We start from the raw sequence: 26,000 nt of genomic DNA on the forward strand, positions 1-26,000 counted from the left end.
ATGGAAAAAGGTAATCACCGGCATGAACACAAAATGGTAATTGACATATATTCTTTTTCTCGAGCTCAGACGTTCAAATCTACACACCATGAGGGATATCGAAAATTGGTAGAGAGAAAAAGAAGGCAATCAGCAGTAGTTTATAGGGTAGGTAAGAGGGTGACATAATGAGGAGAAGATGTTTTTCTTCTCGTATTTAATTTAAGGCATTGCTATATCTGTACATTCTACAACCCACGTTGTAAAATTTCCAAAACGAGGGCGTGATGGAATGAAGCCAGAAGCAGCCAGAAATGGCCTTTTTTTTTTTTTTTTTTATCTGTAATGACAAACGTAATTCTTTCTAATGCTCAGCCATTAAAGTAGAGGTATCACCATTTGGGAAAGAAACGAGATTGTTTGGTGCATGGTTACCACGTCTGCAGTCGAAGTCCTTGGCAGCATCACTTTCACACTAAAATGATGAAATTAGTTGGGGGTTGGAACATGGAATACAACATATAAAACCAGAATGAGTTCATCAAAAATGAAACAAAGAAGAAGAATTTCGACAATCGGTGCATACCTGTTCGGCCGGAGTCACCCGATGGTCCTGACTTCTCTTTGAAAGATCCTTTAAAGTGCCCTGCAATGTTGCATGAACAAGACATTGAAAATTGGATAGCTTAAAAGCAGATTGTTCAAGAGAATAATGAAGTCTTAGCAGTAGTGATGCTCGGCTCAAAATGCGAAAGCAAATGAAATTGCCAATTAAACAGTATACATAACGAAATAGACGTTCAAGCATAGAGAATAGCAGGGGTGAAAATGGGTCGGGCCAGGTCGGGTCTACTACTGCAGAACCAGTCCAACCCCCACTGGTTCAGTTCTGCAAAGGATAAACCTGATCCGACCCAGTGTCGGTTTTAAGGTTTTTTTCTTTCCTTGGATTTTCGACGTCAAGGACCACTCTTGCTCCCTATAGTTCCTTCCTCCCCAAGCACAGCAAACACTCGAAAAATCCTCCTTCGACACGGAAATTCAACACTCTACAACATCAAAACCATAACCCCAGACAACCATACAATTTACAGGAATCTCAACAACATAGAAGGGTAAAAACAGAGGGGGTAGAGTGGGTAGTTAAAGAAGTTTGAGGTGAAATCCAGATGGGGTTCTTTGTTTCTTCCCTCAAACTTGGAGAGATTTTGAGACTGATTTGAGGAAGATGAATCAGGGATGAGATGGAAATTGTTGCAGTGGAGATAGTGGATACCACGTTGGAATTCGTTAGGGAAAGATGTGGGCAGCATTGGGCGTTAAGAGAAATAGGAGGAACGACGTTCGTTGTTTGCCAGCATTGGGGAAGAACCACCAGAGTATTTTGCCGCTCACTAGAGGGAGTGTCGTCTCCTTGTGAATGGTCATAGTTGGACATTGAAACTTGAGAGAGAAGGCTGTGAGTGTGAACAAGGATGGCGCAAAGGGGAAATATGAGAGAACTAAACCCTAAAATGTCGGTGTGGATTTGTTGTTTTGATACAGATCCAAACCGAACCTCGGTTATCAAGAACCAGCACAAACCGAACTGATTCGGTTCAAATTCTTACACCTCTAGGGAATAGGGATAATAACAAATGGTAACAACCATAATAGGAATAGAAGACAATTGTAAAATTCACATGGATCATCAAAATAGAAAAATCTAAACTTGATATAATAGAAATGCAAATGCACTCGACTCCCTCACCTCCAGGGGCATCAGCCACAAATTCTCTTACAATAGGATAAAGTTTAACATTCTGACTTTTTGAGTACTATAATCTTTAAAAGTTCTTGAAAATTTATTGGCAACTATAAAATATCAACTATTATATATGAAACTTAAAATCTACCACAAGTTAGGAGGGTTTTGTTCTGCCCCCGTTCACCTTGTAAGTGCAAATAAAAGAAGCACAATCAAATATTAAAACGATCTCACTATGACTGTAACGTTGAAGTGTGAATTGACACTACGCATGCATAATCATGTATGAATATAGTTCAAGATTCATATATCAATTTATACACGTGATGCATAAATGTATTTTTATAAAGCCATAAGGCAATAGAAATAATCATAACATTAGCAGGTATGCACGCCACCACACACAGTCTGTGCACGTCTGCGTGCTATGTTTAGTATATAGGAGCATGAGAACAGGTTTATTCAACCTGAGGGTGTTTGTGGCTCAGTTCCCTGACCATGGACCACTTTCAACTGAACCCACAGCAATCATTTCCAAATTTTACGTTTACCAGGATCAATCAGCAGTAGTTAAGAAACCACTGTAGTGTCTCAACCAAATATACTCGGTTTGAATTGGTTCTAGAACTTAATAATCCATTCCAAAATCAGAAACACTGATAGTTCTCTTATTTATATAACAAAGAGAAATGTATTCAAACACTTGACAATTCTCAACCCAAAGGCGAGGGGGTCATTAATTATTTACTATTTCCAGAAGTTGCACACCGCTGAATCCAGTCAGAGTTTTATGCTCAAAACTGCAGTCACAAACCAATTGGGAGAACACTGGAAATTTTGGTTATAGAGAGGCACCTTGAACAAAGATATGGGCAGTGGGGTTCGCTCTAGAATTCTTAAAAAAGACGAATATAATGGGTGTGCTTAAGGTGTTCCATGATTTTGTTGGGAAGGTTCTCATCAACTTAAAAAAAATACAAAAAGGCTCAGTCACACAAGCCCACAGGGGCACACCGAACTAACCAAGGCCCACACCTTGCACAGAGGTCTCTCCTACCCTCTAAAAAGTATGTTGTTCTTTCTCTCCAAAGCCCTCAAAGAATCACACCCCATATTCTCACAAAAACCTTCCTTTTTCGTGAAAAGGAGAGGTATAATAGAATTTTTTGTTGTTTTTTTCTTTCTTTTTTTTTTTTCTCTTTTTCTTCCTCACATGATCGAAAACTGACAATTGGGCTTTAACAAAAAAAAATATACAAATTTGGATGCAGTAATGATCCACAATGAAGCAGTGAAGGATTTGAAGGGAAATGGAAAGCTAGTTATATAAAGCTAGGAAAAATCAAGTTCAAAAGGAACATCTAAAACGTTGGGAGATTTTATTGGGATAGTGCTGGGTTGGAGGGTGACAGTCATTTAATCAAGTTGAGTTGAGCATCCTTGCAGAAGATTTAGGATGGGATGGGGGTGGTAGGTCTAGGGAAGAAAATAATTTTCAGAACTTAACCAAGTTCAAAAGGAACATCAAAAGAAACTGCATGGAAGAGATGAACAGAAAGTGAAAGAAGCAAAGAGGACAGGCGGAATAAACAAGAGAAAAGCAAAATAGGATAGAGATAGAAATAATTATTGAACAAGAAAATTAAAACAACAATCAAGGGAGGTCAGGCAACCAAGAATCGAAGGAGAAAAATCTCAAAGAAATTTTAACTAAACCTCTATTAATGATCAAAAGTTCATCAACTCTATAGAGAAGTTATAGCCAAATAATCCAAATAAACCAACTAACTAACTAGAAAAATAAAAAAATGGTTAACAATTCAAACAAAAACTACAAAACTACTTCTAATTACACTACATCAAGAAGCAGCAAAATGGAAGAATAAAGGGAAAAGGGAGATATTTTCATGAGGTGGCGGTGTGCCAGCAAGGACGCTGGCCCCGAAGGGGGTGGATTGGGGAGTCCCTCATCGATTGGAGAAGGGAACTAATGCTAGCAAGGACGCTGGGCCCCGAAAAGGGGTGGATTATGAGATCCCTCATCGGTTGGGGAGGAGATAAGGGTGTGGCAACCTCTCTCTAGCAAACGCATTTTAAATCCTTGAGAGGAAACCCAGAAGGGAAAGCCCAAAGAGGATAATATCTACTAGCGGTGGACATGGGCCGTTACAGGTGGTTACTTAGGTAATAGAGAAGCAGAAAGATTGTGTTAGAATAAGAAGAAAAATGCAAGAACGGGTGAAAGTTGTTTGATATAGAAATTTTTAACCACGTCAACAAATTTTCTTAAAGACCAATAACCACCAAAAAGACCCAAAATAACCTAGACACCCTATCATCACCTTTTCTATTTCCACTGGTGACCTCATCCTAAGGCAGCTAAAGCCTAGAATCATCGTGCCCCATACAGATCAATGAAAATGACAACACACCCAAGCAAACAAGCACTCGAAAACAAAAGTTCACACACAATTAGGCAAAAGCATAAAGATGACGCACGTTACATCATAAAAGCCAATAAGTTCCATGCAAAGGTCTGGGATATTCATTAGCCGGACCATCAAGGGAAAGTGCAGCTTTCCTAAAATATAATAAATAGTACAAAGTATCAACTTCTTCAGGATCATACTTACCCTGTTAGCCCAAAAAAGTCCACAAGCGTTACAAAGTGATCTAGGCCCAGATGGTCCTCGTCGCATCATTGGGGTCACCATTGAACTTACGCCACAATTTGTGCATCTATAGAAAGTACAAAATTGCATAGGTATAAATAAGATTTTTGATAACAACGTATATATATAAGATATAAACGTGAATCTGGCATATAACAGACTACAAATTCTGATACTGAAATGAAATGCCAAATTCCACAGGCAGCATTCAAGTGTTAAAATAGTTGATTCACATCGTTATAATTTAAAGGACCGTGAAAACTCACGAAGTTTCAAGTGGATTTTCATCTCGACGAGACTCTGAGACACTGTCATGGCTATACGAACCATCAGGCTTCTTGGAAGAAGTAAACTGTCCTTTGTTGCGTTGCATCCTGCAATTACTTTATCAACTTAAATAAGAGATCAAAATCCCAGAGTTCTTTCAAATGCAAAAGATTGAGTGGAAACACAACGTGCACGAACTAAAAAACGTCTAATGTACGAAACTGCGATAGAAATAAACAAAATTCAGCCGGTAACTTAACATGTTTAACGCCAGACCTGAGAGCAACCTCCTGACGGACACCATATCTAACTTTTTTGTCAAAACATCGCTCCTTCCTCTTCTGTCGAAACCGATTTAACGAGGCCGCCCTTTGCGGTTGACTACTGCGACCGGGTAAATCAATAGCATTCTATAAAATATGAAGGAAACAAATTAAAAAGTAAAACATACATTTCTCCTAAAAGAATGTCATACTCATACAAGTCTCCAGTAGTACCCTCTGATTCTGATTTACCAAATCCACGCTTTGCTGACCCGAAGATAGTTCGCAGCCACCCAACAACAACAATACTGCTTGAACCTATAATGCAGGCGGAATGTCATTATTCTACAATTAACCAACCTAATGTTCAATTCTCCCACCCCTTAAGGCCGCCATAGAAATTGAGGAAAAATACAATGTATTCCATTCTGAAAACTCACAAGATTCATAAACCCGGTCCCATTACGATAATTCAGAGCACCGAGAAGAAAAAAATTGAAAAACTAAAACCCTAAATCGCATAACCACTTTACCTTCTCAGGAGACACTGCGTCGAAGAGATAGACTTGACCACGGAACGAAAGAGTGAGCTGGCTTGAACCATCGCTGCGTTGAACAGCCATATCCGAACCATCACCGGCCGAAACATAGACAGCATCTGGGTTGAGATCCTCGATCATGCTGCCAACTCCAGCGCCGTCTTCGAGCGAGTGAGCTCCGTATCGAACAAGGCGATTATCCAAGGGCTCGCCGGTGTCGCCGCAGTCCGGGGTGGAGGCGATCTGGTCGCCCATGGTCAACGGTTCAGCTCGTCCGTACATTAACTCCGGCAGAACAAAATCAAAGGTGTTTGCAGCATTGCAGAATGGGGAAATCAGGAATGGCCGGCGAGAAAATTAACAGAACAAATAGATGAGAATCGAGGCCGACAAACAGACAATGGAGGAAGAGGAGCTCAAAGAAGCCTGTGTGAAGATGTCGCGGAGTCTGTAGTTACAGTGGCCATCGTTGCGTTTGGGAACTCTTGGAAGTGAGAGAAAGGCGTTCGACAGAGGAATGTAGATTAAAGATTTCTTCAAAATTAACATAATTTATAAAATAATTACAAAATAATGTCATATATATTATTTTTTTAATTTTGGCCCATAAAAAATATTTTCAATTTCCATTTATTATTTTAGTAGAAAAAATTCTAAATATACATTTTTAGAATAATTTTAAATTTTATCATTAATTTTGTGTTTTTTAATAAAATTTAATGGTCTTTTCCATTTATGTATTTCTTAAAAAGGAATATTTTAGTCACAAAATTCAACATTTTTAGATTTATTAGATAATTTCCATTAAATTGAGTAACTAAATTAAGCATATAATTAAATGTTTATTATGAAAATTTACGTGTGAAAAAATATAATAAATTATTATAGATTTTTCTAATTTATAAATTAACATTCACAATATTTATATAAATCTATATATCATGTACTAACATAATTTTGTAAAGGTAAAAAAAAATAATAATAATAATAATGTATATAGAGTGGATTTTCAAGCCAACATTTTATATTTTATAAAATACAGTTATTTTATAATTTGTTAACTTTTATACACGTATATATGTAAATATTAATATTTTTTAGAATATATATATATATATACATATATATATATATATATATATATTATTTTTTTTTTTTTTTTATCCTGTTAATTACGTGCATCGTACATATTTTCTTATTCGTAAAGAACGAAGGGCATTGAAACGAAAGGCAAAGACGCACATGGTGGGTGATCTTCAAGCTATCTCGTTGTCTATAGAGTTACATTGTCGTTTGATAAGGAGAATGTAACGACCCAGATCCACCGCTAGCAGATATTGTCCTCTTTCGGGTTTCTCCTCAAAGCTTTAAAACGCATCTACTAGAGGAAAGTTTTCACACCCTTGTAAAGGGTGATTTGTTCTTCTCCCCGACCAACGTGGGACATCACAGAGAAAACCTTTAAATAACCATTATGTCGTCGAACACTAACTTGTTAAAAATTTACCTTGTATGAAAAATAATAAGGGAGTCTACTAAACAACCACTATATGAGAGCATTACATCGCGTTGTCTCGGTATCATTATAAACCATTTCACTGTAAACAATAGAACACAAGAAAAGAAACTGACTCGTAGCCTTGAAGTTTGACCGGAAAGAGACTGACTTGTATCATTATAAACCGTTTAACTGTAAACAATAGAACACGAGAAAGAGACTGACTCATAGCCTCGAAATTTGACGGGATCCTTAACCCATTTAATACCTTATCCAATTATAAAGTAAAATTAGCCTAATTTAATCCTAATTAGGAGGTATTCATTTTCTCAAATTTGAGTTAAATTTTGTGTTAAAAATATAATTTTTAATTATTATAAATCTCAATAATATATATGTGGAAGCCTGCCCAATCACGTGTTATTGGGGGCTGAAATTCCATTTTTCCCCATTATATTTTTATTATTGTTATTATTTTTGTCCCATTTAATTATGAGTTTTTAACTTTAGTGCGTTTGACATTTCCCTTTGCTTTAGCTTTTGCCCAATTTTAGTCAATGATTGTCATTATATATATATATTCTTTTCACATTTAACCCAAAACGACGACGTAAGCAAAATAAATAAGTTACCCTTAATGAATTATTATTATTTTTTTATATTTGTCTTTGTTTCAAATTTTTTAAAATGAATAATTTTCAACATGAAATTAAATATAATTTAGTCGGTCATTAGATTAAACTCTTTAGTTCCACGATATATAAAACGAAAATTCGAACATATGACTTATTAATCAACGTTAGTAATATCAACTAATAAATCTATGCGACAAAATTTTTATTAACTATCAAATCCAACATCTTGTTTCCAACCTTTAAATCTCATAATATACACGTAGAAACACAAATTATAACCTAATTTTTTAACTATTTATATTTTAAAATATGTTTCACACCGGAAATTTTCTTAATTATATAAATTATTGGATGAAAGTCCGACGTCTACTAATTTAAGAAATGGTCATGAATTTATAATCAAGAAATGCTCCCTCCATTGGTACGAAGCCAGTCATAAGAGCTTATGTTCAAAGTGGACAATTTCATACCATGGGGAGTCGTATTAGACCCATTAAGATAAATATTAGGAAATTGGAGGGATGGAATTTCCACACAATTTTTTTTTTTCATTTTCATAAATTTTTTAAAAGAATTATTTACAAAAACATTAAATGATAATTTTCATTTTTTAATATAAATTATATATATATATATATAAAGTAAAATATCCAGATAAATCAAACAATATTTCACGAGTAATGTTTAAGAATTAAATAATTAATATACAAAATTTTATAATTATTTTTATCTTTTTGAAAAAGCTATGCCAATAAGTTAAAAAATGGCATATATTAATTATAATAATAATAATAGAAGGTGATATAGGAGCAATTGAATGGCCGTTGGGTAACTGCATCCACCTAGGAAGCGACCTAAATGCCCATATATCAACCCTAATATTTGCATGGAAAGTTGGGATCGTAGATGATACCTACAGCCTACCTACAAGTGGGTCCCACTCCCCAAGCACGAATCTCCACAATCCGATCTTAAATGCACGGCCGTGATTCAACGACCCACACCGAACTAACCATGTGAAGTGCCGCACCATAGCATTCCCTCCCTGGAGAAAAAGGCTTCGTCTCCCTTAAAACTTTCCGAGCGGTGATCACCGGAAACAGAATAAAAGAAAAAGTTATTATTTAAATAAATAAAAAATAAAAAAAAGAAACCGAAGCCGAAATCCTCGATCACGTCAAATCGTACTACGCGGCGCGTGGTCTGTCACGCGCCATAAATAATAATTATTAAATAAAATTTAAAATTCTCAGTTCTTCTGGCCATTTCTTCACAGTTCCATACCAACTCTCGCATTTGTATATTAATGGTAATTCATATTTGTTATTAGCCCATAATTTTTATTTATTTTTTTATTATTTTCCACTCCGATTCTCTCTCCTTTTTCTTTTTCACTCTCTCTCTCTCTCTCTGAAATTCTCCGTCTCCGTTCACTGTGCTTGAAGAACTTTATCTTATATTTATTCTTTGTTTTTGGCCATTGAAGAGCCACTTTACAGTTCAAGCTATACGCTAATTTTCGTCTTTCATTTTTCTGATTTTTGTGTGTTCTTCTTCGTATTATCATTGCGTACAATGAGCGAACCAGAGGAGAGATTTTCCGGCTTAGATCCAGCGTTCGACGGTGAGACTTCAGTTTACGGTTTTGATTTTTGTTGTTTTTTGTTCTTCACAAGGATTTTGATCGATGTTCTGTTCGTCTTTGCATTTAAGCGCTATGTTGATATCAATGTCTTTGCAACTTCTTGGACAATGTCATTCATGTCGTCTGGCTTTAGCATTTATTTTGTTTTGGCTTTTTCTTTCTCTGTCTCTTTGCTTTTGGTTCTTCTTTTTTTTCCTTTTTAAATTTTCTCCCCTTTTTCCGAACAGTATCTTCATGTTTGATGTGGCTGTTTATCGACATTGTTTTTGATGTGTGGTTTCTCCTTTTGGATCATCTTTATCAGGCCATTGCATTGCACGATCTATTTTGGTGGATGTAATTTGATTTTTGTTTGTCTGATTTTGTTATTCACTTGTGATTCTGCTGCGTGTTTGGTCGAATGTCTGGATTCAGTGAACGCATGAGACATGCTTGTGTTTCAGGTTATGGAAAATGCAGCAGCAAGATGAGTATGGAAAAGAAGAAGGAGATAATCCATGAGATTGTTCTAAAGTCCAAAGCCGCCACTGAAATTCTTAGTTCTTTTACCCGTAGGGAGCTACTTGAGATCATCTGTGCTGAAATGGGGAAAGAAAGGAAGTACACAGGATATTCCAAATCTCAAATGATAGAGCACCTTTTGAAGTTGTACTCTCAGAAATCCGATGTTTCTTTACTAGACAAAACCCAAACTGGCCATAAGAGGCCCCGAAACACGGACCGATCATCGGTTGTGCTTTCGGATTCAAATAACAACACTTCCTTGGAGACTGATGAGGAATTTTCTGAAGTCAAATTTTGTCAGAATGTGGCTTGTAAAGCACCTCTAAATCCAGTTTTTGCTTTTTGTAAGAGATGTTCATGTTGCATCTGTCATTGTTACGATGATAACAAGGATCCAAGTCTTTGGCTGACCTGTGGCTCTGACCCTTCTAATGAGAACGGTTCTTGTGGAATGTCATGTCATTTGGAGTGTGCCCTGAAGCATGAAAGGTCTGGAATTGTGAAGAATAGTCTCTGTGAAAAGCTAGATGGAAGTTTTTACTGCGTCTCGTGTGGAAAGATCAATGGATTGATGGGGTAAGTTACAGTTCGCACTCTTTTACTCCTAAGTTAGAATTCTTAGCTGAATTATTGTTCGACTTGGATACGTCTCCGAACGTGACGTATAAGACAACCGAATCGGTGTCCTATAATTTTTCGACATGCAGGCAATATACAAACTAGATTCACTAGCCACGTTGTAAGCCTAATTATATCTATATTTGGGTTAGTTTATCAACTGATTAGAAAGTTGCTGATTTACAGAAGTTGGAGAAGACAACTGCTAAATGCCAAGGAGGCCAGAAGAGTGGATGTACTATGTCTTAGACTATCCTTGTGTCACAAGATTCTTGTAGGGACAAATCTACACAAAGAATTGCACAAAACAGTAGAATTGGCCGTGACTATGCTGACAAATGAAGTGGGGCCCCTCCATGAGGTTTGCTTAAGGATGGCAAGGGGTATTGTCAATCGGCTGTCCTGTGGTGCGGAGGTCCAGAAACTATGTGCTTCTGCTGTGGAGGCCTTTGATTCTATGTGTTGCGGCCCTTACAGAGATTGTATGCAAAAGAGAGAAGCATTGAGTAAGTGTCATCTCTTCTTTCCCAGAAAGAATTGATTTCATGAATTGATATGTTCTTCCTCTTTTAAATTCGATTCGAAGTTGGAATTAGATGTGATGCTTATTATCTGTGTGATTCTGCCATGAAATTCCATTTTTCACTGTTCATTGCAATTTTCCTTGGCAGACTGTGAGATTCTATTTGAGGATTCTTCCCCTACCTCTGTGGTTGTTGTGCTCCAATATGATGATCATCTGTTAAAAGACTTCTTAGGCTGCAGGCTTTGGCATCGTAAAGCAAACGCCGAGGATTATCCCGACCAGCCATCTTTCATTGCATTGAAGCCAGAAAAAAAGTTTAAGATCAATGATCTTCTTCCTTCAACTGAGTACTACTGCAAGGTTTCTTTATTTAGTAGCACACAAGTGTTTGGTGTTTGGGAAGCCAAATGGGTCACCCCCAAATTATCAGCACCATGTCCAGCTTTGGGGAAGCATAGAAATGGAGAAATTAGGAACTCTGAACTACTTCATTCTCGGGCGGATTCGAAAAACAACCCGAAAAATCTTCATCCATTGGATGGAGGATTCTACAAGAGCAAATTTGAAGGGCTATACAAAAATCCCTCTCCAAAGAACTCAATCACTTCAATGAAACCAATATCAGTCTGTCCTTCCACTCCTTGTAAAATAAGCGAGACACGCACCCTTCTCGGTTCGAATTGTAAAAGGAGAGCTGAAGAGTCCGACTACGATTATTCTGTTAGAATGGTGAAGTGGCTAGAGCACGAAGCGCACATCGATGAGGACTTTCGAGTGAAGTTCCTGACTTGGTTCAGCTTGAAAGCATCAATGAAAGACAGAAGAGTTGTTAGTGCTTTTGTCGATGCTTTGATCGACGACCCACCGAGCTTGGCGGGTCAGCTAAGCCACACCTTCATGGATGAGATCTTCTGTAACCAGAAACCTACTTCGAAGCATGAATACTGCAATTGGATATGGCGTTAAAAGCTGTATAGGTAATGTAGGCTGTCTCTTATAGATTTGAACATACCATATCTTGCGCTAGTGTGAAACAAACAAGCGAAGTATGTAGGCCTTTTTGTGACTGCTGGCTGGCTGATTTGATCATGCTGTACTTGGTTTTGGGCTTTTGGAATGTCACTTTCAGATGCTGTTCATACGGTTCAACTTATTCATGAAACAGTTGTTTCCGATGCGTCAAACAGGAAACTGTATGGAGCTTTGTTTTTTCTTTCCTCCTCAGAGCTCACGTGGTTAGACTGTTCGACTGATGACGTGGATTGCCAAGTGGCATCTTTCGCTACCTGGTTAGACTGTTTAACTGATGACGTGGATTGCCAAGTGGCATCTTTCTGCACTAATCAATCGCAGGAATATTTCCTTTTAACTTGGAGGTTCATTAATTTTTGGATTTGCTTTCAAAATTAGGCTCCCTCTATGAATTAGTCTTTTGGTTAAACATTTAATACTAATTAAATCATGATTAGGGGCTATTTAGATTGAGTTTGGATGAGCTTAAAACTAATGGATAGCTCTAAAAGATATGAGACATACGCTCCAGCCAATTGCGTCACTACTCCCTTTATTAATTGGAATACATTAAATTAGGTATGCTTCTTAATTCTCTTGTTATAAGGGCAATTTCATAATTTTATAATATACGTAATTATCCAAATAGTTTATTCCAAGTCCTAATCACACGTATACTAACCACCTAAGGTACATTATGCTTACATGCTAGCTTGTCATATTGAGTATTATTTGTCTAAAGTCAAGATGGTTACTTTTGTATGTTTAGAACCTAGAATGAACTATTTGGATAATTATGACACGTTTATTATAAATTTACAAAATTACCCTTACAAAAAGAGAATTGAGAATCATGCTTAATTTAATGTATGATGGAGAAAGGAGTGGTGACGTAGTTGGCTAGTTTATAGATCTTAGGCCCTTCTAGATCAACTTAGATCAATTAATCTCCTTATTTTTTCTTTGTGTATTGAATAATAATATTTTATATAAAACTTGTAGAACGTGATAATCGAAAAAATAAATAATATAAATGGCCTTAAAAGTATAATTAATCTTATAATGTACCTTAATTTATTATAAATCTCCATTTTGCCCTTCATTCTTTTTTACGAAGTACCATTATAAAGCAATGATGAGTTGAATAATTCAACTTTAAAGAAATTGTCCCAACTCTTCACTTTACCCTTTTGTCATATTTATTTTCCCCAAAGAGTATTTTAAGGTTATAATTATTAAAAAAAAAAAAAAAAAAAAAAAAAAAAATTGTAATGGGAATATGGGTTTTAGCCCTAGGGCACCGCCTAGGCTCCGAACTTTGAGTAGCTAAGCCCAGCGGCACTGCTTCCCTCTCGCCTTTACGAATACTCACTTCTCGTGAGAGAGGATTCCCTCTTATCTACTCATCAGGAGCTATGCCGGCCAAGGACAGCTTTCAAGGTATTCCATTTCTTTCCTTTTACTTTCGAGCACCTACTTTCCGGAGTCGTTTCTATTATTATCTCTGGTGTCTGGATTGCTGTATTGATGTTGTTTTAGTTGGATTTCTCAAGTAACTTGGATTTTTTAAAGATTATTTTCCGAGAATTTTGCTAATTTTACTGGGCGGAATTGGTCCCTGATAGGGAGAGTATTCTGAGCTAACAAATTGTCCGCGTTGAGAATTGAAGTTGTTAATTCACCTTTCTCAATTTTTCTCTTTAAAGAATGTGTTCTAAGTTATTTTAATTTATTCCTTTTGTTTGAAGTGTTTGATGTGTTTGATGTTATGGTGCCAATGTTTTTCATTCAATTTATTAGATATTATATATATATTTGTGAATGATGGGTTATTGTTATTAATTTTGTTACTATTAGCTTTGGACAAGTATGTTGTTGGTGCTTATTTTTCTTATTCTTGGATGCATATCAGGTGTTTCAAATTGCTATGTTTTCAAAAGTCGACTGCAGGAATATGCACAAAAGGTGGGACTTCCTACACCTGTATATGAGACTATCAAAGAAGGGCCTTCCCATGAGCCAACATTTTATTCTACGGTGATCGTTAAAGATGTTAGATATGATTCACTTCCTGGATTCTCTAATCGCAAGGCAGCAGAGCAGTCAGCTGCTGAAGTAGCTCTGATGGAGCTGTCGAAATCTAATGATCTTAATCCACATGTCTCTCTACCTGTGGTAAGATTTCATATACCATTTATAGTTTTTTGTGGACCTCTCAATAACCAAATGTCAGAGTCCATTATTTGTTGGATGATTATTTGAAGTTTGACTGACATAAATTGAGGGAAATTTTGGTATTTGCATTTACTAAATGCATTTCAGTATCCAACCTATTAGATTTCTTCTAAGTCATGGATTCAAGTCATGAGGACCTAGATTGAACTTCTGTGCACAATCCTTCTCTACTCCTCTCACCTAAACTATCCATAACAACCTTCTTGTTTAGGCTATGCCTGATTGTTCGTTCCTATGAAATTCTTATTTAGGGTGCTATCTGGTATGTAACAGCCCAAGCCCACCGTTAACAGATATTGAGGGGAAACCCAAAGGGGAACGTCCAAAGAGGACAATATCAGCTAGCGGTGGGATTTGGCTGTTATATGGTAAGTTGTTTTATAGCCCTCTTTTGGCTTAATATTACACATTTTCTCAATCTGAAACCACCGAGGAACTTAAACATAAGCTAGGAAAGACCTTCTCAACTCTCACTAACAGTTGCTTTGGGGTAGGAAAGATCCAACAGGCTTGACCAATGTCATAATTGGAGGAAGCTCCAACTACCCATAACTTGTGCTTTTGATTCGACCATCACTTACCTAGAATACCACACATAAACTTATAGAAAGAAACCAAAGGTTTTTTTAGGACAAAAGTGTTGGGTTGGGAAGAAAGTAGGCCTAACAAACTTTCATGAATCTTCCCAGAGTGCTCTATCTAACTCATTTATAATTAATTCTAATTGCCTTTTTATGTAAATAAATACTGTTCAAAAGGATAAATACTTTTTTTTTTTAAACTCTTCGATGTATCAATGAGAAGTGTGGTTCTTAAAAAAAAAAAGAAAAAGAAAAGAAGAACAAGAAAAAGGGAAAGGGAAAGGAAAAAGGTTCGTTTTATTCTTAACTTCATTGAGAAAAAAAAGTTATTTAAGAGGTATAAATCGATTATGAAGTGTGTCTTTTAATGGAATAGTAGAGTACAGGGGGCTTAACATTGACAAATAAGTGATGTGGGGACAATAGAAATCGATTATGTACAGTTCATTCTTTGAATCATATACTAGAGGACTTCCAGATCTATTATGCAAACAGTCATCTTCTACGCTGAAAATTGTTGTGGGAATTTGGCCGGTCTTTTGCTGTATCCTCTTATTATCAGGTTACATAGTAAATAAAGCAGCAGAGTTGTATCCTTTTCTTTGGAGTCTCATTTGGCAGAAGTACTTCCGCTTGTTTCAATGATAATACATTATCCCAAGCAGTTTGTTTTGAATAAATAAGAAAGCTTCAAATTTCTGTATGTTATCTAAATTCAAACTCCTAAATAAAGAATGGGCCTAAAACTATTGGGCTCTTACTAAACAGATTGTACTTCCTGCTTTTTTTTAGCGGTGGTGGAAGTAAAAAGAAGAAATTATGCTTTCTGTGGCAGTGTATTTTCCGCATCTTTTCTTTGACAACCTTACCTTTTTCCAGCATGAAACAGGACTATGCAAAAATCTGCTTCAGGAATATGCACAGAAGATGAACTTTGCAATCCCACTATATCAATGCAAAAAAGATGATAGTTCGGGCAGAACGCCCCTTTTCTCGTGTACAGTAGAGATTGGAGGGATCCGATACATTGGTGCTGCAGCAAAAACAAAGAAAGAAGCAGAAATTAAAGCTGCAAGAACTGCTTTGTTAGCTATCCAGTCTTGCCCGACTTCGCTGCCTGAGAATTCTGTCAATCAAGTTCAGCTCACTGTGATCCCGTGCAAGAGGAAAGAAGCAGCAGATTGCTCAGTTAAACCGAAAACTGCTGGAGCACCCCGAATAAAGAAAGGCCGATTCAAGAAGGTGGTGTCAAAGAAAAAAGGCCACAGAAATGGACTGCCCAATTTGGAGTTTAACTTTGATAGATCATCCTTCGAACCTCTTGAAACTACTGGGGTCGACCCGGTGCCAGGTTTAGGGGAATCTGTTGAATTAGCCAAAGACACCGTGCTGAATTCCGAGTATAAAACGACAGACCTAAGCTCAAGTGGCAATGATGTCCTGGTCTCTAACATCCAAAGCGACACGCCTCCGCTCCCGAATGGTAATTTCGGAAATGATCGTCTGGATACTTTCAGTTCCAATCAAATAAACTGTTCAACTTCTGATGTTATGAGTTTTCCTCTCCCTGACGTTCAAGCTACTTGTGGTGAAGTGGCGAATGTGGCCACTGGAGTGACAGGGGAGCTTCACTGATCGACCGTTCCTTTGTACCTGTGTCATTAAGAGCAGCTTTGTGCTTGAGGGCTCTGACTTACAGGACCCCAACAAAACTACGAAATCCTGGTTTGAGTTATGCTTAGCTTGGTTTTGCAGTTGGTATAAGTAGTAAAACTGAGAGATTCATGAGTAGATTTATTGAAGATCTGAGACCAGCCATTTTAAGGGCCAACTATCCGAGAGCAGTTGCAGTGATCAGAGCGTTGTGAGATTAGCTTTTAGTATAGAAATCGTGCTTTGATATTTTCGTGGCTGTAATTTCCTGATATCTATCCTTACAAATTATACCTTAGCACCCTGTCCAGTATTATTTAAATCATACCTGCTTCTGAAGCTTTTCTTTTCCATTTTCGAGTTCTAAGAATTTTGAGTAGGGATTTAACTAATGATCTTTGAGATGGTAGTAATTAGTGTCTTGTTCGCTGAGATAGGTTCGAATTGTTGTTTCTTTAACTGTTTGTTTGTGTGTTGGGGTGAAAATTCTCTATTTTCTAATTTTTAATCCGTGGTTGCGAAGAATGACACTGATTATTTCAATAATTTCTTGCGGATTAAGTCGTGTTCTATTTGTGACATCTTACAAGTATGATGGGTTTTCGTGTAATCTTTTATTTCTTTATACAAATTTTCAAGCCATTTTTCATCTTAGGATGAATCACTACATAAGTTTCGGAAGGTAAGAACGTCTCGAGAGTTAAAAGAAAAATAACTTTATTGGTATCGAGAAAGTGACTAAAGTGTTTGTATAAACATCTCTAGTTGATACGAACAACGGGACAAGAAATTTAAAATGTCGCCTAGTGGTCGGACAAGAAATTTAAAATGTCGCCTAGTGGTCGGAGATTTCGCCGTCGCCTGCAGTGCGAGACAATATTTTAAATGGTGTCGGTTCTTTTTAGAAATTAGGAATTTTTTAAAAAAGGACAAAACGGTCATTTCACACCGTGGACAATCTCATCAACCTTCATTTTCGTGGACTATATTTGGCAATTTTGACGCCAACTCCAAATTTCCGCACCAAATAATTTAGTTTCAAAATTAAAATTAAAATCAAAATTACAAAATACCACAAAATTGCGTCTAAGCTGAAATATTAAAATTTCCGGAATGGCATTGCCGTGATTTCTGTCTGTAGCCGATATCCGTTTCATCGACCGGCGGCGGACAGCTCAACGGTATGTTTCGTGCGTGAAACCCACGCTCCTCAACCATTCGCCACCATTACTCTCTCCGTACTCCTACTCCTCCACTGTTCCCTCTTCGTTCTCATCTTCTCTTCATAATTCTCCTCCTCGACGGTGAATATTTGCTCTCTTGTCGGAGATTTTTCCCTCTTCGACCGAATACTTTGCTAGGGTTTTGGCTGATTGTCTGAGATAGCGAGAAGTAATCTTCCGTCGTTGTTGCTCCATTGTACGTGCATCGCATCAAGTAGAAAATGAAGCTTCAGAAACGATCTCTCAACGAGAATGACGTTTCCACTATCTTACGGAGGTAAGTGGTTTAATTTCGTTTGTTCCAAGATGAACGAAGTAGTGGATCGTACTGACTGAGAAAGGAATCAATAATTATTCCAAATATTATCGCATGTTCCTGTTCATGGGAGTCTATGCGGAGAATCTTTGTGTATCGAGTGAACTGCTTGTTTAAGATTTCGCGTATTGGACAGGTACTCTCCCACAACGGTGCTGGCGTTGTTACAAGAAGTGGCACAAGTACCAGAAGCGAAAATTGAATGGAAGGAGTTGGTTAAAAATACTTCGACCGGGATTTCTAATCCTCGGGAGTACCAGATGCTATGGCGGCATTTGGCTTATCGTCATGCGTTGCTTGATAATTTAGAAGATGAGAAAGCACCTTTGGTCAGTGGATGATGTTGATTAACTAGTTTTCCCGTTTGATTTGTCTATATTTCTGCAGTTCCTTTTATTGATTCCTGCAATTTGAAAATTGTCTGCAGGAAGATGACAGTGACTTAGAGTGTGATTTGGAGCCGTTTCCATCGGTCAGCTGCGAAACTTTAACGGAGGCTGCGGCGTGTGCGAAAGTAAGTAAAGCAAATCAACAATCGGAATTCCATTCTCAATCGCCGTTTAAATTATTTTCCTCATATTTTGAACTTTAACTTGGTTGCTTCGATGTTTACTTACATGTTCTACATATTTGCTCCTGAATATCAATCATCTGTTTCAATTATCATCAAGCGAGGATTAACTGTCTTGAGGAACGAAAAGTAATGTTTTTAAGATCCTTGCTACTTTTTTTTATGATCAGAACTTGAAGAGGCTATTCACAATCTAAAATGTATTAAAATAGTTGAAAACTTGATCGGCTGGAGCAGAATGGACTTGATTAAAGTGGAAATTTTAACTGGCAACATTATCTAATTTATCAATTTTATGGGCATAGTTTTTGGTTAAGATTATTGTCGTGTTGATCCTTTGATTCATTTAGACTTCCTGTGTGGATTAACATCTATTTTTTGTTCTATGCATCTTAATAATGGCTATATCATTCATAGAAGCTAATGGTTTCTAATGTAATGGCTTGGTGGTTTTCAGTTTTAAGGCTGTGAGATCGACTTAATGCATGGAAAATTACTTCTTTCAGGTATTTATCTCTTCTGGTTCTTCCAGTGACTTGAATGTTCCAAGCAGTAGCACAATAGAGGCTCCATTAACTATTAGCCTACCTAGAAGTTACCGGGACGGAGTTCAGTTTGAAAATGTAGACCCTGCTTGCTCTATAAAAGGCGCAAGTATCACAGTTCCTGTTTCTGTTCAGCGACAGCCAGTCCTTACACCACCATCTGTTGAAGGATTGAATGCAAATGGATCAACATATGGCAACAATGCTTCTCGAAGGAAAAGAAAACCTTGGTCGGAGGCAGAAGACCTTGAGTTGATGGCTGCAGTGAAGAAATGTGGTGAAGGGAATTGGGCAAACATCATACGGGGAGACTTCTTGAGCGACAGAACTGCTTCACAGCTATCTCAGGTTTTCTTTTGTCTTTCACCTATGTTTATGTTCGGTTGGCAAAGCATGCTTTATATAGCGTTTAGTTATTTATCTCTCTTTCTTATTACTGAAAAAGCTATTATTATCTCTTTTTTTCTTATAAATTCTTAGTTTATTAGTTTCTTGCACTACCTTTCAGTTTATAGCATTTTAGCAAACTGTATAGCAGTTTAGGAAATTGTTCAGGTCCCAAATTGATGGAAGCTGAGTGAATCATGCAGGTTTTGGTTGGTTCTACGTCATATACTCAATGTGCCTATAGGTTCTTTTATATTTATCCAATCAGTGAATTGTGAGATTTGCAGTCAATGCACTGTACTAAAAGAAACAAAAATGCTTAAACATCTCAAAAAATAAGAAATAACCTAGTTTGATGCATATTTGCACATGATGACCGCATTAACTTATTAGGAACGGGAATGAAGGAATGGATTATTCTCCCTCATTCCTATGTTTGGTGTTTACTGTTAGTCATAAATGATATCTTTCCTTGGGTCTCAAACAGATTTTCGAAAGATACGAATTTTCCCGAAAAGAGACTAATGCTCAAAAGATACAAAGCTCCACAAAGGAATGTAAAGAAACACTTAGAAGGATTACAAAGGATATAGTAACGATCCAAATAAAACTAAATCCTCTTTATCAAAGAACCAAAAATAATAATCCAACCAAAACACTGAAATAGAGACCAAAAAAGCCGAGCTGAACAAAAGAGACCAAAGGAGGTAGGAGCCAAGGGAAACTAAATAACATTGAGCTTGGAAGGTGAAAAGAAAGCCCAAAACAAGCAGAATATACTGACAAAAAACAGAACCCATAAAAGTATATAAGCAAATTCAAAAGAGGAGAACCAACTAAAAAATGTCCAACCACACAAAGCTTCATGCCACCATAATAAAAGCCCTCAAAATCTTCCAAAAAAGGCTTCATAAAATCAACCGAAAACCTTAGAAGTTCAAAATGCATAAAAAAAAAAAAAGATTGAAACTGAAAAGAACGGCAAGGAAGTACAAAAAGAACAACCTCCAAAGCTTGTGGAATACCAAGAAGTACTTCTCAGCTGAGTAATCATAACAGATGAGAGAAACACAATTAGATCTTAATTTATAGTGACTGAGACGCGGTTTCTTTCGTTTGTAGCTCACAAGTCTCAATTAAGGAATGAAATTGGAAGGAATTGAATGATACTATGTTACTGATTGCAAAACTTCAATCGAATTCCTTCCGTCATCAACCAAAAAGAGACTTTCAAATGTGCTTTTGCAGACTAGTCTTCGATGGAAAATTCATCGATTATTTTATCAACTAAATGTGTCTTAGATTCCTCACTACTCGTACTAATATTAAATGCTTCATTAGATTCAATATCATGAAGGAGATATGATCCTTAGTAGTGGGAGAGCTAATGATACCTTTGGTTAAACTAACATTTGATCCTGCAGGAGTGATCACTGAATGAGTGTAATAGTTGGTAGGTTGTGAAGGAGGTTGTTACAACTTTGGTGAGGAGCCAAACTTGAGCTTCTTCCAAAATGTCTGATTCAATCTATGAATTTTCAAGAATCCCAAAGCCGAATAATGGAGAGGGTAGGCTTCAATATGTCTAATTTTCATTTTCAAGGCATCAAGAGTAGATTTTGAAATGTTCAAAACATAAATAGACAGTTGAGGAAATCGAGCTTTTTATGAAGCATGTTATGTAGCCTGAAAGGTTATCTTGAAGAAAGAGGGATCTGACTTCTGCAACAAATCATGCAATGGAATAGAATTCAAATCAACATTTTTTGTTGTAGAAGATTCCTGAGATGGCAAAGTAAAGCCTTCATCCATCATAACTTGATTTATTCTCTTTAGTTTCACTAAATTTGTAGAAGTATGAATTGGAAAATCTCCATGATTGGTGCATGGAGGATCTAAAAGATGTATATTCCCGTAATGAGATAATTTTTCGAACTTTCAATATGTTATCTCAATCTTAGCTGGAATGAAACCACAAATCAGAAGATTAAGAGTCCGAGAACAAGAATGTTTCCAATAAGGCAAAGGTAAATTCTCAAAAAATCGAGTCACCATATCCCTCAATAAGCTTTGGATGATAATGTTTTTCTTGGGAAATTTTCTCAATTGTCAAGTGAAAATTTTCAATTTGCCTCCACTTTCCATCAAACTCCAACTTAGAAAAACCAGCATTCAATTTCAAAAACACTTTATGTGCCTGCCATGAAGGGATTAATGGAAATCTTGGATTGAAAATAAACCTCAAAAGTAAAATGAATGTTCTTCCAAGAGTTGTCGGCTAGCTATCTAGAAACCACCAAGATAGAATTGAAGTTCTTTTCCACTATTTTTTTTCCTTACCCAAAATGAAGAAGCATTTGAACTCTTTCTTGGTACCCGCAATTGCATAACTTCTGAGGAGTTATTTATATTTGACTAGCTCCGATAAGTGGGAAGGAACCACCAAGATAGAATTGAAGTTCATCTCCACTATTTTTTTCCCCTTACCCAAAATAAAGAAGCATAGGATCTCGTCCTTGGTACCGCTTCCGCATAACTTCTGAGGGCTTGTTTATATTTGACTAGCTTCAACTGTAATATTTTTCCTTCCTCAACATGATTTGGAAAGATGAGAGAATGAGAGGGGAATCCTCAATTTGTTCTTCATATCTTCAACCAAATCCATGTCGTTTTCATACTAGATACAAAAGTAAAGTTTACAGATATAACAACTCCTATCATCGTGGAAAAAAGAGAAGCTGGAGAGAGTATGGGCCAATGTGAGTCCGACGGAAACGATAAAGAGTGGAGGTTGAATCCAATGGGGAACGGTGGAAGACAGCAGGGAGCAGCAAATGAATCTGTGGCAAGAGAAGATAGGCAGGACAAAGGGTTGGGTAGGATTAGAGAATAAAAATGGGAAAGAGTATAGGCTGGCCTATGGTGGACAGATACGATGTGGAGCAGCAACTGAAGGTGGCGGGGAGTAGCAGTCGGAAGCATCTGCAGTGGTGAGGCTGGGCTGTGGGGTGGCTTAACTCCTAATTTTGGTATTATGTTGACTTTAGGAGCAACTTACAGAGACCACTCTACAGAACCTTCCATTCATCTTAGCTTTGTAACCATCAGTTTCTATCAACAAATGGGAAGTGAGTGGAAAGTGAGTGGAAAGTGAAAATGAAACCTCTTGTAGATCCAGCAGTACACACTGTTATTATGAGATCTTATTATCTATGGTTAACACCACGACTCGTTTCACATCCTATACATTTTTCAGAGAGGAGACAGTACTTCTTTGAATTTCCACCACTCACTCCCAAGGTTCCCAAGCACTCGGCATACACGAAAGAGAACTGAAGAATACTCACTAAGATTATTCTTCAAAGTTTCCAACCATAACAGCTGGAAATTTTGGATTCAAAGAAACAATAACATTTTTTTTATTTCTATTTGTTTTTGTAAATCTCTTGCAATGCTTGAGTGGGCTTGGCCTATTTGACCTCCTAGCTATTCTTGTACTTCTCTCTTGGTTAATGAAACTTTTCTTGTTTATAAAAGAAAAATGCTATTCAAGTTGTATCATGGATGGATACAACATTCCTCATAACAATGCTTCCCTCCTGGCACAAAACAGTTCAAAACTTTTTGCTATCTTCATGTTACAGTTCGAAGTTGTAGCATTGGTTAGTAACCCCCAAAATTCAAGTTGATTGTGGTGATATTTCTCTCTAATCTTAACACGCTTCCTTATCATTCCATTTCACATTTCTCATTGTGTTTAGTCTCGCCAAAGCTGCTTAACTATGACTTCCAAGACATTAAAATGAAGCAACCAACAGAATCCACTGTCCATTGTTATCCAGTTAGGCCAGATCTGGGTTTGATCCAGTTGTCCAGGGTTCAAATCCCAGCAGCGGAGTCTTTTATCGACATTTGCTTATAATTCTTTCAAAATTACTATGTGACTGGTTTAAAATGTCTTTGATGTAGCCTGTATCGGCTATAGCCTATGCTCAACTCTCCAATTAATATTTCTCGTCTCTGAAATATAACCCAACTCTTTGGTCCTGTAGAGATGGGCAATTATTAAAAAGAAGCATGGAAATTTGACTGTGGGAGCCAACACAGCTGGTACACATCTATCTGAGGTGCAGCTGGCGGCGCGTCATGCAATGTCCTTAGCACTCGATAGGCATGTTGTTGGTAGCTTGAAAGCAGCTCGAATAAGTGGCTCAGGTAAAACTGTCTTCTATAGGTTTCTTCCTTGAAAGGGAAACTTAGTTCTCCACTTAAGAATTGAGATAAATGGGCTAATCTGGAAGATTTTATTGAATGTTCACTCATTATCTAGCATGTTGTGGATATGCGTATGTTCTGTAAAAATGGGGTTTATCATCAACATCTTAGTCTGTTGACTCTATTCTGTGGCTATGAGATGTGGTTTTGGCAAAATTATAGGGAACTGGTGTTTATTCTTGGAGATTTAAATTGGTATATGTATTTTATGCATGCAAGCGTCGGAGAAGAGATGCCTTATTTGAATAGTTCCTGTTGACAGTCACACGATCTTTCTTCAGTTACTGTACTCTGATGTCTGTGTATGTCTAACGTTTAATGTTTGTGAAGAGAAGTTTCATACTCCTGTTAACACAATAGGTTTCTGATGTTTCTCATTGTCACAATTTCAATGTTCTTTTTTTCCTTCTCCTTTTTTTGACCTTTTTTTTCCTTTTTCCAAATGACCAGCCAGTACAAATAAGATTGGTAATGGTAGCTCCCTTGCCGTTTCTGCCACATCGGAACAAGTACAAGATAAATTACAGCAAAGCCCTACACATACAAAACCATCTCCCATTGGATCGTCAAGTCTAACAGCCAAAGCTCAGGTTACCACATCCAAGAAGATGATTCCAAAGTCTTCTTTTGATTCAGACTGTATTGTTAGAGCTGCTGCAGTTGCTGCTGGGGCTCGCATAGCTTCACCAGCGGATGCTGCATCTTTACTCAAGGCCGCTCAGTCGAAGAATGCCATCCATATCACGGCCAAAATCCCTGCTTCAACCAAAACACCCACTCCTGGCAGGGGGTCGAACCATTTAGAAGCTCATCCTAGTATTAAGACAACCACCCTCTCTAACACTCTTGCGGTCATGCCATCTCTGTCTCGTGGTGTCCCTGTGAAGACCACGTCTCTACAAACAGCCACATTATCAAGTGTGCCAACAGACCAGAATATTGCTGTAGCCTCAGTTACAGCAGCTGCTGATCCATTGTCAGAAAAGGAGATCAAGACAGTGGAAGACGTTAGAGGTCGTGGTTTAGGTGGTGTACAGACCACATTCCAAAAGAATGATCATTGTCTTTCAAGAAAATCAATATCTGAGAGAGTTCTAGATGAAAAGCCAGCAGACTTAGGACCAGCTTTGAAAAGACAGACAACTGAGACTAGCAATTGTAGTAGTAGTTCACAAAACACGCCAACAGCTGATGGCTATATTAAAGTTGAAACTTGCAACCAGGTAGAAGAGAGACAAAACAGTAATACCAGTGCGGTTCCCGTTTCCTCAGATCAGCAAGAAATCATGAATCAGTCACAGGTTGAGAGATCTAAACCTCAGGACATGGACATTGACAGTGATGGAAAGGATACGCCAATTACGAAAGCAGATGGATGTAGCGAAAATTCAGGGCACAAGGAGGCTGTAAATGAGATTTTGGAAGGAAACACAGCGGTTAAGAGCTAAATTTATCCTACTCCAGATGAAGGGAACGATTTTATTCAGATATTGAGCGCAGGTATTCTCGATGCTTTTCCTGTTCATTAACAAGCATAGTCGAGTAATAACTTTCGCTTTGAATGTGACCGCCTCCCTCTTTGATTAAATTGCCTGCTATTCATGTGATATTTTCATCTACTTGCTTTAACTTGCATCCCCCACCGTAATCACGGAGAAGCAGCAGCCATTTGACCTGAAATGAAAGGAAGAACAGCAACATATAATCAGAAACATCTTCTGTACCTGTATTTATTTTGATTTGTTCTTCAAATTCCTGTTTCATTTACGTTTCTGACTTCAAAATTCTTCTGCCTCCTGACTGATCCATGTCAAGGTCTGGACTCAGGGTTCGCTGTTCATATACTAACATGGAAAACTTGGTATCGTTGCTTTGACTTCTGTTCAAATCTAGCTACAAGCCCTCTAACAGTATGTTTATTTTGTCTCTCTTGTTTACTGTAAATGCATTGCCCCAAAAAAAAAAAAAAAAAAAAAAAACAGTGGTTTAGTACATCTTTTCAAGCGTATTTGTTTGTCTTTCAATTATAATAATTGTATGTATATTCGGTTATGTTCTAAAAATTGTATTCAAGTTTCAGTGTTGTACAAAATTTCTAGAGGGAGAAAGTAATTAAATTTTGGAAGCTCTTTTTTCATGTATTTTCAACTAACAGTTCAAAAAGAAAAAAAATATATTCTCGACTAAGAGTTCAGAAATGAGAACTAATATTCTACAATTTATAAGGTTTGATTGTTATTATCCCGCTAATTAAATCTAGTATAGCCTTTTAAACCTATTGAGTCTAAGTTTTACTATGTGAACAGATGA

General features: G+C 37.2%; 4 protein-coding genes across 5 annotated transcripts; 3 read left to right on the plus strand and 1 right to left on the minus strand.

The window, feature by feature from the left end:
- Positions 1–23: 23 nt before the first annotated feature.
- Positions 24–5,997, minus strand: LOC111805436 (GATA transcription factor 25). The gene is made up of 7 exons (XM_023690539.2): positions 5,462–5,997; positions 5,163–5,246; positions 4,942–5,075; positions 4,665–4,772; positions 4,360–4,465; positions 566–625; positions 24–454 (listed from the first exon to the last, which is right to left on the minus strand). The coding sequence occupies exons 1-7, from the start codon at positions 5,747–5,749 to the stop codon at positions 344–346; spliced, it is 891 nt and encodes a 296-aa protein (XP_023546307.1). The 5' UTR covers positions 5,750–5,997; the 3' UTR covers positions 24–343.
- Positions 5,998–8,925: 2,928 nt separating this feature from the next.
- On the plus strand, positions 8,926–12,262 carry LOC111805216 (VIN3-like protein 2). The gene is made up of 4 exons (XM_023690162.2): positions 8,926–9,224; positions 9,689–10,325; positions 10,554–10,873; positions 11,039–12,262. The coding sequence occupies exons 1-4, from the start codon at positions 9,176–9,178 to the stop codon at positions 11,857–11,859; spliced, it is 1,827 nt and encodes a 608-aa protein (XP_023545930.2). The 5' UTR covers positions 8,926–9,175; the 3' UTR covers positions 11,860–12,262.
- A 913-nt stretch (positions 12,263–13,175) lies between these two features.
- On the plus strand, positions 13,176–16,726 carry LOC111805217 (double-stranded RNA-binding protein 1). The gene is made up of 3 exons (XM_023690163.2): positions 13,176–13,344; positions 13,817–14,079; positions 15,600–16,726. The coding sequence occupies exons 1-3, from the start codon at positions 13,320–13,322 to the stop codon at positions 16,353–16,355; spliced, it is 1,044 nt and encodes a 347-aa protein (XP_023545931.2). The 5' UTR covers positions 13,176–13,319; the 3' UTR covers positions 16,356–16,726.
- Positions 16,727–17,439: 713 nt separating this feature from the next.
- Positions 17,440–25,616, plus strand: LOC111805215 (uncharacterized). 2 transcript variants are annotated; one of them, XM_023690159.2, is made up of 6 exons: positions 17,440–17,873; positions 18,049–18,241; positions 18,340–18,426; positions 18,990–19,376; positions 23,468–23,630; positions 24,141–25,616. In XM_023690159.2, exons 1-6 carry the CDS (start codon positions 17,818–17,820, stop codon positions 25,136–25,138), a joined length of 1,884 nt encoding a protein of 627 aa, XP_023545927.2. In that variant the 5' UTR covers positions 17,440–17,817; the 3' UTR covers positions 25,139–25,616. The 2 variants fall into 2 exon arrangements, with proteins under 2 accessions (XP_023545927.2, XP_023545929.2); XM_023690161.2 differs by lacking the exons at positions 17,440–17,873; positions 18,049–18,241 and having other exon boundaries at positions 18,941–19,376.
- The last annotated feature ends 384 nt before the right edge of the window (positions 25,617–26,000 follow it).

The sequence above is a fragment of the Cucurbita pepo genome, chromosome 11 (genome assembly GCF_057944985.1).
Source record: "Cucurbita pepo subsp. pepo isolate OVF chromosome 11, ASM5794498v1, whole genome shotgun sequence".
NCBI lineage: Eukaryota > Viridiplantae > Streptophyta > Magnoliopsida > Cucurbitales > Cucurbitaceae > Cucurbita > Cucurbita pepo.

Excerpts from the sequence above, each read along its gene's own strand:
- LOC111805436 (XM_023690539.2), bottom strand. The coding sequence starts at position 5,749 with ATGTACGGACGAGCTGAACCGTTGACCATGGGCGACCAGATCGCCTCC. Across the intron at positions 4,466-4,664 it reads GAAAATCCACTTGAAACTTC|ATGCACAAATTGTGGCGTAA; the intron begins GTGAGTTTTCAC and ends TACTTTCTATAG. Across the intron at positions 455-565 it reads GGGTGACTCCGGCCGAACAG|TGTGAAAGTGATGCTGCCAA; the intron begins GTATGCACCGAT and ends TCATCATTTTAG.
- LOC111805217 (XM_023690163.2), top strand. The coding sequence starts at position 13,320 with ATGCCGGCCAAGGACAGCTTTCAAG. Across the intron at positions 13,345-13,816 it reads GGCCAAGGACAGCTTTCAAG|GTGTTTCAAATTGCTATGTT; the intron begins GTATTCCATTTC and ends GATGCATATCAG. Across the intron at positions 14,080-15,599 it reads CACATGTCTCTCTACCTGTG|CATGAAACAGGACTATGCAA; the intron begins GTAAGATTTCAT and ends ACCTTTTTCCAG.
- LOC111805215 (XM_023690159.2), top strand. The coding sequence starts at position 17,818 with ATGAAGCTTCAGAAACGATCTCTCAACGAGAATGACGTTTCCACTATC. Across the intron at positions 18,242-18,339 it reads AAGATGAGAAAGCACCTTTG|GAAGATGACAGTGACTTAGA; the intron begins GTCAGTGGATGA and ends AATTGTCTGCAG. Across the intron at positions 19,377-23,467 it reads CTGCTTCACAGCTATCTCAG|AGATGGGCAATTATTAAAAA; the intron begins GTTTTCTTTTGT and ends TTGGTCCTGTAG.
- LOC111805216 (XM_023690162.2), top strand. The coding sequence starts at position 9,176 with ATGAGCGAACCAGAGGAGAGATTTTCCGGCTTAGATCCAGCGTTCGAC. Across the intron at positions 9,225-9,688 it reads CTTAGATCCAGCGTTCGACG|GTTATGGAAAATGCAGCAGC; the intron begins GTGAGACTTCAG and ends CTTGTGTTTCAG. Across the intron at positions 10,874-11,038 it reads GCAAAAGAGAGAAGCATTGA|ACTGTGAGATTCTATTTGAG; the intron begins GTAAGTGTCATC and ends TTTCCTTGGCAG.